This window comes from Pelmatolapia mariae, linkage group LG10_11 (genome assembly GCF_036321145.2).
Source record: "Pelmatolapia mariae isolate MD_Pm_ZW linkage group LG10_11, Pm_UMD_F_2, whole genome shotgun sequence".
In the NCBI taxonomy this organism is placed as follows: domain Eukaryota; kingdom Metazoa; phylum Chordata; class Actinopteri; order Cichliformes; family Cichlidae; genus Pelmatolapia; species Pelmatolapia mariae.
Window position 1 is genome coordinate 43387242 of NC_086236.1, and position 11618 is coordinate 43398859.

General features: G+C 41.9%; 1 protein-coding gene across 4 annotated transcripts; it reads left to right on the forward strand.

The window, feature by feature from the left end:
* The first annotated feature begins 106 nt into the window (after window positions 1-106).
* On the forward strand, window positions 107-10432 carry LOC134636971 (uncharacterized). Of its 4 annotated transcripts, none has more exons than XM_063487255.1 (10): window positions 107-199; window positions 697-1138; window positions 2289-2801; window positions 2913-6553; window positions 6627-6894; window positions 7198-7386; window positions 7997-8080; window positions 8199-8385; window positions 8536-8743; window positions 8845-10432. In XM_063487255.1, the coding sequence occupies exons 2-10, from the start codon at window positions 739-741 to the stop codon at window positions 10054-10056; spliced, it is 6702 nt and encodes a 2233-aa protein (XP_063343325.1). In that variant the 5' UTR covers window positions 107-199; window positions 697-738; the 3' UTR covers window positions 10057-10432. The 4 variants fall into 4 exon arrangements, with proteins under 4 accessions (XP_063343325.1, XP_063343326.1, XP_063343323.1 ...); XM_063487256.1 differs by having other exon boundaries at window positions 107-154; XM_063487253.1 differs by lacking the exon at window positions 107-199 and having other exon boundaries at window positions 540-1138.
* Window positions 10433-11618: the final 1186 nt, after the last annotated feature.

The window sequence follows — 11618 nt, forward strand, 5'->3', positions numbered from 1 at the left end:
CAGTTTTCAGAGTGGCCCAAACTTGCTGGAAAACCACATTTCCCATCACTCCTCCGCGAAATTTGTCAGACGTGACGTCACGATGTCTGCATCTCCTCCGTGCAGGCTTTGTCAGAAACGACGCGGTGATGTTTGGGCGGACGAGTGAGTCTAGGTAACCCTGAATCTACATCCTCCTACTTCCACACACCGTGTCTGTGTAAGTGGGCGTCTGTGTAAATGGATGGCCTTAAATCGAGAAATATTATTTAGTGTATTTGGCGCTTTATCGGAACGGAAGTACCGCATTTTGCACTCTGATTTTTACCGCAAATCAGTGAATTAGGCTAACCAGGCTACCATTATCTTCGTCTGGTTATTAGAGAGACATTGCTCAAGGAAATCACCATTAAGAATATGGTCCTCTAATGTTTTCACATGTCTTTAATTTTTTATTTTATTTTATTCTTTAACACCCCATTGTGGCGGCTGAGCCCCATGTTGTTGTTTGTTTGTTTTTTGCTTTGTTTTTTTTTGTAATGCAAATGTTACAAGCTCAGTAACAATATGCGCTAGTCCCCTAGCTGTCGCTATGTGGATTACAAAGATGCTTTTCACTCCTTTTAAAATGTGTAGAACCCGCAGTTTTGGCAAAAAGCTAAATGAGGTAGGGCGATTAGTATCTGTGTAATTTTCAGTCATATGTGTTTCTGTCAGGAACCTGACTTCACAGAAACATCTGAACAAGAAAGACTACAAATGCAGACTACAAACCAGGCTCAGAGTGGGTCAAACCCTGTGACCACAGCGACCGCAAAGCCACCACTGGACACTGAGGCTCAGCCAGCACAAAATGAGCTAGATGCACAAAAAAAAGACAGCAAGGGGACTGCTGCTGAGACTGAGGAGGTAATTGCACCGGAGGGAAGTGCAGCAAGGCTAAAATCAGCAGAAACACCTGCAAAGGTAGGGATGGACGTGGACACAGCTGCAAAACCAGCGGGACCTGAAACTAACACGAATGCTGGATGTGATGGGCAAAAGGGTAAAAAGCAGGAGAAAGCTGTAAGTGACGGCAGGAAATATGTTCCTTCCAAGAAGGCCATGGTAGATCCTCTGAAGATGGATATGTCCAAACCGCTGGTCATGCCTCTCACATGTGAGTGTTTTACTTGTCTTTCCATGTTATATGTTATCGAGGACTGAGAGACCTGTTTGATTGTTATTATTTCAAATTTAGGATTACAGGAGACATCATATTCTACTGTAAAAATATCTACAGTAATTAACTGTGTATGACTGTATCTTTTGCAGTACTTTTACAAGATGTAAACCTAACGTTGCTTCATTAAGCTGATACTGTTTGAAGTTTGGTTAAATCTGTACAGTCAATAAAATCTAATGTTCAGTAGCAGACAAAACTCAAAGCAAGAAATTATTTTGGTTGGGTTGATATTAGAGGTGGGAATCACCAGACACCCCACAGTACAATATTATCACAATACTTTACCCACAGTACGATATTATTTTGATTTCTAACATTTTTCCAGTATGCTTATATATGCATATTTTGCAATTTATCCTTCCTTTTTTCAACTGCAAACTATGTTCTTAAACTCGACTCAATAAAGACTTATTCACATTGATGGAAATATGTTGGCAATCTGTCTACATTTGTAAATTAGAGAGCAAATATTTGCAAACATTCCACAATCTCTTTATGAGTAATTGTCAGTTCAAGCTCTAAGCAACCATTTAGTCACAGCAAGTTGGGATTGGTCACAGAATGTGAAAAACATCAATGCAGTCACCAGGCACAAAACAATTTTTTATTTAATCATGTTTTTTGTAGCTGTAAGGAGGTTGCTGTCCTATTTTTAACTTTGTGACTGAGCCATTAGCTTTGTCGGGCTAAGTGTGTCCAGTTTGGGATGTTTCTTTTGTCGAGTCAATTTAATCTGAGTTTGCTTGGCTACATGTGTTATCTCAGGATGGAGGTGCATGAGATGCCCTTTTGTTAATAGTATTAGTAGCGTTTTCATTTATTTAACAAAATATTGATATTTGGTTCCCATTATGGATACAATATTGCCATGGAAAAAATTGCAATACTATGCAGTATAATTTTTGTCGGGTGTTTCTTAACCTGTCTTTACCTCCATCCAAATTTACGTACACATTCGCAAATGAAATAATCCTAGAATCACGTGTTTGTTTTTGTGAGCATGTATGTTTTGTATGGATTTGAGTCTAGGGATACAGACGTGTGTTATATGTATTTACTCTGCTTCTGCCCTTTTCCCCTGTAGCATCTCAGCTTTCCCTCCAGTGCATGGATTGCCATATAATCTTCAGCGATCACAAGAGTAAAGAACGTCATCTCAAGCTGAGCCACCCAGCAGAATATGAACAGTGCATACTGAGGAACGCCCTGTTTGCCTGTTACGTTTGTGATCGACATTTCACAAACTCCACAGAGCTCATGGTCCACCAGAAAGCCCACACAGAGAAGAAACCTTTCAAGTGTCCAATCTGCAGTCAGGCCTTCAACAAGTCATCAGAGCTGACCGTTCATAAAAAAATTCATTTTGGCCAAGATGGTTATGCCTGCACTGACTGTGGCAAACCTTGCAAAACGCTGACATTGCTGAAGTATCACCGGCGCACACACACTGGAGAGAGGCCTTATGTTTGCAAGGAATGTGGAAAGAGGTTCACCATGTCCAAGGCTCTGCAGAAACATTTGGTGTTACACTCGCCAGAAGGAGCTGAAGGAGAGGGGGGAGAAACCACAGCTAAAGCACAACCGAGAAAAAATGATGGTAAGAAAAAAAGCCAGTGGTACAAGTGGTAAAGTGTTGTTAAATAGAAATGTCATGACTTGAAATGAATTAAAAGCATCACCATAAAGTTTCTTTGTTTATTGTCTCTAGGTGCTTCAGCAACAAAGTATCCCTGTTCTATGTGCAAGGCCACTTTCAAGAGTTCCAGGACACGTTTGCACCACATGAAAACTAAACACAATTCCTTGCCTGCTACTGCCAGTAATGCTCTCCCAGAAGGACAGCAAGTGAAACAGACTACACCCATTATAACTCCGATATCCATCTGCCAACCAGCACTACTACAGGTGGAGCCGAACGGACCCCTGCAAAAAGTTGATGCCAATATTGACACAGAGCAGATTCGCAAACTTATTGAGTCTTTGGGAAATGTACAGAAAGTGAACCAAGTTGTCATACTGGGGCAGGTGCCACCTCATGCCCCACCACTGGAGGTGCAGCAAGTATCACAAGGGTTAGAGCCGGTGAATGTGAATCTCAGTCCACCGCAGATAGATTTTATAGGACTGAAACAAACAGACTCTAAGACTTATGAAGGTGACCCTTCAAACAATCCATATGATCCAATGGAGCAAACAATTATACTGGAACCTATTACTCCAGATGGACAGCTAGAAAATCCCTCTTTCTCAGTATTAGGTCCTCACATAGCAGCAGGTGAAAATGCAGAGCTTACACTTGTTCCAACTGAACAAACAGAGAGACCCGAGGGAGAGGGGATCCTTCAGCAACAGGATATTGATGTGCTTCATTCTAATCCTGTGGAGCAAATGGTTAGTCAGAATGAGGTAGATGATCCTAAACAAAATCTGGAGCAGACGGTCATATTAGAACTTACCCCTGCTTTGATACCAACTGAGGTGCTAGAGCAATCCCAAGCTATCCAACAAAATGAAATCCCTTCCTCCTCTCTGGTACCAACTACAGAACTAGAGACTCTCGATAAGACTGCAGAGCATACCGTCCTAGATGAGCAAGAGACCAGCCTGTCAGTTCCACCTCTTATGCCTACCGTTGAGTTGGAGCGAACATATTTACAACCAGAGGAACAGGACATTTCTTCTTGCACAGTTGTTCAACCAAACACACTCACCCAAGCTTCAAGTGAATTGAAAACTGATTCCACAAAAGTGTTTGATTCACATATGGAAACAGTAGATCTAAATCAGGTGCACCCTGTGATAGATCCAGACACACAAGAAGAGGCACAAAAGAAGCCTGAAGTAGAACCACCTGACAAACTGCTGGAAGATTCCAAGAATAACCTGTCTGAATCAGAGAACCCGCCTGCTGAAGAAAAGGTTCTGTCGCAATTACAGTCTAAGAAGGTGGCAAAGATCTCAGAATTACCCATTAATGTGATGTCAGCCCAAGAGCTGGTGAAAGTCCGGAAAAGAAAGCCAGCCAGAGCTTTTTTCTTTCAAGGATATATGCAAGATTTTGTGGGAAGCATCTACCAAGATGACTTACAAATTGATGCCAAACCTGCCAAGCGCCAAAGGTCAAAAAAACCCCACCTTGTTGTTAAATTTGGCCCACAAAGCAAAGAAAAGAAAAACAAGAAACAGAGGAAGCCTTCGCAGCAGCGTCAGCCAATGCAAGAAGAGGCGACAAGAAGCAAGACACCACCCAAAAAACTCACAGAGAAAAAAGTACCGTCACAGAAGAAGGGAAGGAAAGGAAAAAAGGATAAAAAAGTAGAAAGAGTATTATCTACTTCAGAAACAAACTCACCCTTATTGCCCCAAGCCCCACAAGTAGAACAGCTCAAAGAGGATACAAGAAAAAATAAGATGAAAAAGCAAACGGAAGTGGCCAGTGTGGGTGTTGTGCAAATAAGTACGCACAAAACTGTAGCATCGCCTATACTTACAAAGAAAAAACAGACAAAAATAATACAAAAGAAGCAAAAACGCAACAATGCAAAGGATGGGAAGCCAAAGACAGACATGGAAAAAGGGGGAAAAGTCAAAAAGGCAGACACACCTTCCTCAAATATAAAGCAAGACTCTCTGCTTCTACTAAAAGGTCATAAACAGCCTCAGCTGAAAGTTTACAAGTTGGACCCTTCCAAGGCATCAACCCAAGCCTCAGAGGCTTCACCTCATGAGTCCCAGACAATGTCTCAACAGACTAACAACAACAATCTCAAGCATCCAGCAAGTGAGTGCACAGATAATCTCACAGCAGAAGGTAAGAAAAAAGGAGGAAGACCCAAGAAGAACCAGAAAGCACTTTCATTGATGTCCTCGCTCCAGCTTTCCCATCAACCACCTGAGCCAACGCCCGCCAAGCCAAAGAACACCAGGAAACGTAAAGCTTCCTCAAAAATAGAGACTGAAGGAGTGATAACATCTCATTCCAAGCGTGCCTTAGAGTGTAAGGACTGTGGAGAGCGATTTGGTGAAGTCTCATCTCTTCAGAAGCACAAGGCAACTGTGCATATTGTAGAAAGTCCCAGTCTCACTTACACCAATGGGAACATCTTTGAAGGCGTCTCAACCTTGGATCTTTACCAGCTTCCCAAAGGAAGTGAAAAGCTTGTTGGGGTGAAGAATCCTGCTACAGACTGGGACACTGAGACAGAGATGGGAGAGAATGCATTAGAAGAAAGGGAACAAAGTCTCTCCTTTCCAGCTTTGATCCCCTCCCCATCTTTACCCATACCTCCTCCAGATGCTGAAGTGAAGACCTATGAAGATAAGAATGGAAGCAGAACAGAAGATGGTAATCCATCTCATATATCGCCAATCCTTTACTCATCATCCGAACAGGTGAAACATTATGGGATTCTTCCAAATTTCACATCCGAAACCCCTTTAAGTAGCTCTACTCAGACAAAGACTCGTGAGACAGAAAAACCTTCGGCATCAGATGATAAGAAGCTAGAACAAGGTACCCCAAGGAATTCCAGCTCTGATTGTGAAGTCCAGGGTACTGCAGAGGAAGATATTAAGGAAGATTTACTTCTAGAGGTAGATTTAGTCACTGTTGGGGAACAGAATGAGAGAGACGATCCAACTTCTCAACGTGACACTGTTCCTCAAAATGAATCAATTGCAAGCTGCAGTTCTGAAAGTGGAAATAATGATAAAGGACCTATCCTAGTCAGTACTGATACAACTGAAAATGGTCTGACTTCACAGACTGTTTCATGTTCCACTTATCAAGTGGAGATCAAAGAAGAAGAAGAAGAAATTTTAATTCAGAGGCAAAAAGCAGAAGGAAAGGGAGCCGTTATGAATTCTGCGAGAGGTAGGAGTAGAGGAACAGGGCGTCTGAAAAGGGATTTACCGTCAAAGAGGGTTTCAGCTGGAGATGCTCCCAAAGACTCAGAGAAACAGCAGGATTATTGTCAGGTAGTTTATGAAAAACATCCCATAACCTCAGATTCAGAAATGATTGACTGTGAGATCTGCACAAAGACCGCACAGCCGGAGACAAGTTCCAAATTAAATATCAACAAAGCAGATGTTCCCGGTGCTTTGCTGCCTTCCATTCCCTCTGCGTTAGAGGGATCTCCCGAAGACCAAGTCGTCTTTGAGCTGGAGTCAATTACCACGAGTGTTGAAGAAGTAATGAAGGAAAGAGGGCTCCATGGAGGAACGGAACAAGATAAGGTGATGGACCAGTCTCCAGGCCTCATACTGGAGAAGTTCCTTACTTCTAGACAGAGAGCGACTGCTGAAAAGGAGCAGTGCCTGATGATGGCCAGCGACAATCAAGCACAGGTGAGACGCTTACAGTACCAGCTATGTTAGATAGAATTCAACACTGCATACATAAGACTTGTTTTCATTACAGGGTTTGGGCTACATCACTGAAAATGAGGTACAAGTTCTTGGAAGTGATGAGATCAAGGTTGAAGAGAACAGTTCAAATCAACCACTGACTGCATCCACTAGTCAAAATAGACAGACTGCAAGCGTGCAGCCGCTACATCATCGCGATATAAGGACTGTTCTGGTGAAAGAGGAAAGCAGCCTCATACTGAATGATGTTCCAGCCACAAGTAGCAGCAGACACATCCGCTGGAATGTAGAGGCACTTAGTGAAAATACAGTCATCCCAAGTAAGTATTAAGGTTTCTCAACCAATATGTAATTTTAAAACTATTGATTTCTGCAGTCTGCATACCAACTGGCACAGTATCTCTTGATTTCTTTTGTAAATCAAATGTTAGTTTTTTGAGAGTAACAGGATTTCTGATTATTGGATAGACCAACGTTTAGCTGGTAAAGCTTCCACTCATGGCTAATCACCTTCTGAGACTAGCTTGATACTTAAAACCTCAGCGTACAAGTGGTCACAATCAGTATAACTCTCGGAAAAACGTTGTGTCATGTTAAATCATGTTCTTTTATTTGTATTTTAGCAGTAGAGGTCGGGGAGAGGACAACGGACTGTTGTATCTTACCAGAGTTCAACACCAGCCAGTGTATTTTCTATCCAGTAAAGGAGGAGGAGAGAGAGGTCCTAGTAGAATCTGCTGGGACCAGCAGAAACCCAGAGGGATCCCACGATGCAAATCAGACAGAAAGTCAAACAGCAGATTGTGATATACGTAAGTAACTCACTCGACCTCCACCTCCACTTACTTTGAAGTCCACCATTTTTTAACCCTCAGTCGTAAAAGGCTGATGGGGTATTGTCATCACCCTGCTGGATGGGCGGGTGGCCAGCGTTGACCCCTAAGTCTGTGAATGCGATAACCACATAGTAGCTTCAAATTGATACCACAGGTTTATTTGCTAAAAACCTTGGATGAGTTTGGATCTTGGTGACCTTGGCCTAAAGTTCACAGGTCAGGTTTTCTGAAAATCTGGTCAATGCAGTAACTTGAGAATGTAGGGATGAGGATTTTCAAATTATTACTGTCAGTGCAGCTACTAAAAATCTCAGGTGATTTTAATCTCAGTGACCTGAACCTCAATGTCAATATCAGCAATCAAGAATTTTGAAAATCTTACGAGTGCAATAACTCAAGAAGGAAGTCATTTAGGATTTTCAAATTGATGACATAGGTGTGTCTACTAGCAGGTTGCACTGACAATCGCCAGTATTTTTCAGTTATACAAATGGAAGAGACTTGACTTTCTTATCGATTTTTATATTTGGTATTCTCCAAATACTATATAAAGGCTTATATATTAATTTTGAGTCTGTTTAAACAGGTGAATCGATCCATTCTGTACCAGACTATCAGGAAACAACAGTCAAAGGTCTTTTCTCAGATCCTGAGGTCATCGATCAACAAGGTTTGTTCCCTTTTGTGGAATGATTAGTATTTATATTTGAGAGACTTTCTTAAGCTGTTTATTGATGATGTCAATAAAACTTAAGATGATCCTCTTACATAATAAATCTGTCCTTTAGCTGTGTCAGACTCTGAGTGGCAGCACCTACCAGATCTTCGTGAGTTTCTCCTCCAAAGTCCCGATGAAGAGGATATGGGTGGTTTTGAATTGTCAGATCCTCAGCTTGATTCAGAAGCAGAAGTAATGGCCTGTTTCTCCAAGAACTCTACCATCAGCGCACAACAGTCGGATCACACATCGCAAAGGTACAGTAAGACCTTCTTTGAGTCTACAAAACTATCATACATAGAAATAACTCTAAATACCTTTTTTTCTAGTATTGCTGTTGTTCCTCTGTTACATACATGTAAGATTTGCTCTTGATGTTTCTTCTTTTTACTTTATTCCCCCCTTAGTTTGCCAACATCCGTGATCCCGTCTAATGCACCAAGAGATGGCAACAGAACCAGAGAGCCCATTGATTACTTCTCTAAGTACTTTGGTTGGGATACCTGGGTAGAAATTGCCAACTGTACAAATAAACTGTCCAACATGCCTGACGCTGTCACGGCCAGGGAAGTTGCACGCTTTGTTGGGATCCACATCGCAATGGGAACTTTGAAGGTTTGTATTTCTGCCTGTCTGATTACTTAAATTATTACCTCACTCTTGGTTAGATGCTAAAACTTCATTTTCCTTTTTTTTTTCTATTGTTACTTTCTTAGTTTCCCAGTGCAAAGCTCTACTGGGAAGACTTGACTAAGGTGCCGTTGATTGCTGAAGCCATGCCGTTGTCCCGTTTCCTCGAGCTGTCTCGCACGTTGAAGCTGACGTCTTCAAAGTATCCAGCCAACGCTAATCCCCACAAAGGAACTTGTGATAGTGATCAATGTGGTGACAAGGCAAATGGCTCAGATGGTTCAAAACAGGCTGATCCCCTGTGGAAAGTTCAGCCATTATTGTGTCGTTTCAAAGCAGGGTGCCAGTCATTAAGACGAGAGGGCGATTATGCAGTTGACCAATATCCACTTCCTCTCACTGGGAAGGTGCACAACAACAAACTGTCTCTCTACAGCACTGCGTTAATTGGATTTGATGGCTTACTCTTACATGTCGATCTTAAGGTGGATCTCTCAGACAAAGAAGGTGCTGTAGAAAAAATGGTCCCCAAAGGTAGTATGGTGTTCCTTTGCAAACAAGAACTCTCCACCCCTGTGATGCTCGAACGCCTTTTAGCTGCTGGGGTTCATGGAGCAGGCAGGGTGGGAGGGGCTCGAGGACAGATCGGGGATGAGTTTGTGAGCTCAGATGGGAAGTTGATGCTGCGCAGATCCCATTGTGGCTTCATACTTTCTACTGCGGGAAATGGCCAAAGGAGCGCAGCCTCTCTCATTGAAAACTTTGAGAAAGCCCAGATGTCGGCCCGTCTCCACAGAGAACTGAAAAATCTTTATGCAATTCCCCTCACTGCCTCTGCACCAAGCTGCTGGCCCCAAGCAGTGCTCTGGTACCTCACTGACCTGGCTTTGGTAAACTCCTGGCTCCTGTATCGACAGGATTTCAGAGCATCCGTGCCACCTTTGACTCTCATGGCTTTCAGATTGGAAGTGTCCAAGGCTTTGATCTTCTCTAGTAGCTCGGATACCCAAGACTCAGTTCCTCCCCAGCCGCCGGCAGCAGAGGTTCACACAACAAATGAAACCCGCAGTCCCATCCTGGTGGAGGAGAGTCCTCTGCCAGACGCAGCCACACGATATGACGGTTCAGGTCACTGGCCGGAGCAGCTTGGAGAGGGAGAGGGGGGCAGGTGCCGTTTTGGGGACTGTCAGAGGACATCACGAGTGTTATGCCTCAAGTGCTGTGTCTTTCTTTGTATCTCACGTAACCACAACTGCTTTTTGAATTTCCATAATCAGGGAAGTTTGGGAAAAGAGTAGTATCTGCTACAGAATTTACCAATCTCTGATTGTAACTGTGTTTTTGGTGTAGGGAAACTCACTGCCTTTCACTGTCATTCTTTTTTAGGGCTGTTGTGATGCATTTTTAAAAAAATCTTAATATGTCATTTAGGAGTTATAAAAAAAGAATTTGCCTTCAGAAAGAAAAAAAAGACTCAGAGCCACACACTGTGCTGGAAAAGAAGTGTAAAAAGATGTTTTTTTTCACTGTGGCCATCATGATACTTTTGCCCTCAACTATTTATTTTCACCTGATCTAGTTTACATTCTACAGTGAGCTTATTTTTTGGCTCTATGAATTGTAGTATTAAAGAAAGTATCATTTATTTGAGTTTTAGAAAACAATAAAGGACAAATGGGAAAAATACATGCGTCTTTTGATTATTTATTTATTTAGTCATTTGAGGACTGCTTACAAGTACATTTTATCATGGTTTGAACTGTCCAAGTGTTGAAAAAGAAAAATGTGCCAAAACATATTAAAGCTCTTGTGTACTGAAATAACCAAGTAGGACACAGTACTGCAACAATGCGAGTAATTAAAGTCCATCAGTCATTAGAACATTATCCACTAAAGAAAAACTATACTAGCACATAGAGGTGATGCATGCTTGTATGAGTTTTGAAATACAAAATACATATTACAGAGTACTGTACAAATTGGTGGTGAAAAAATAAATAAATAAAGTTAAGCTACAAATACACGTCAAAATGGAAGAAATGTTTGTAGAACTTGCAACCAAGTTTTTACTCACCCATCATTTCTTTGTATTGTGTTAAGAAAAGGTGAAATAGGTGCAGAAACATGCAAATATATATATGTATGAAAAAATCTAGAATATTAAGCAAAAACAATTTATACTATTCTAGCAAGCATTAGGTATGAGCACTTTTATTCTACATCACAGGCTGAACTCTCTTAGACAAGCTTTCTTTTAGATACTTTGGATGTTGACTTCAACATGATCCCACACCACTTCAGGTCCATGCTCTGGGAAGGCCAATCCATGACTGATTTTCTTTTTTTATCCAGAAATGCTTTTACTGCATTTTACTGCGGAAGTGTGTTTGGGTCATTGTCATGCTTAAAAATCAATCAAAGCAATTGCCAATCAGAATATTTTCCAGTGGTATTGCATGGTAAATAAAAAAAAATCTGATGGTACTGATGCTGCATTCATAAGTCAATCAATGTTGATAAAATCACCAACACTGTCAGTTAAATTTTGGACTACACCATGAAAAAGCCTCCAGCGTGTTCTGCAGAAGGCCGTAGACCTTGTCTCCCACCCTCTTTGGTCATGGCGGGGAGGGCACAGAAGACACAACTCAGCCTGCTGTAGCATCGACTTGTACTGAAGTATGTGGAGAGGCTCAGAGAGGAAGATCCTGTTCTAAGATCTGCTTGGTAAAGGTTTTCCCAAAAGCGCAGCCAGAGCGAGTGACAAAGGCTTATGTTGTGCTGTGATCAGAGTAATCAGTCGCTTGCCAGGTCAGAGTTTTTTGATGTTTGTGGCATAAAGGGATCGGAGTCTCCATTC

What these genes read in the sequence shown, in the direction of transcription:
- LOC134636971 (XM_063487253.1), top strand. Translation starts at nt 682, where the DNA reads ATGTGTTTCTGTCAGGAACCTGACTTCACAGAAACATCTGAACAAGAA. An exon ending in ACAACCGAGAAAAAATGATG is followed by an intron (nt 2,802 to 2,912) that starts GTAAGAAAAAAA and finishes TATTGTCTCTAG; the next exon opens with GTGCTTCAGCAACAAAGTAT. An exon ending in AACAGCAGATTGTGATATAC is followed by an intron (nt 7,387 to 7,996) that starts GTAAGTAACTCA and finishes CTGTTTAAACAG; the next exon opens with GTGAATCGATCCATTCTGTA.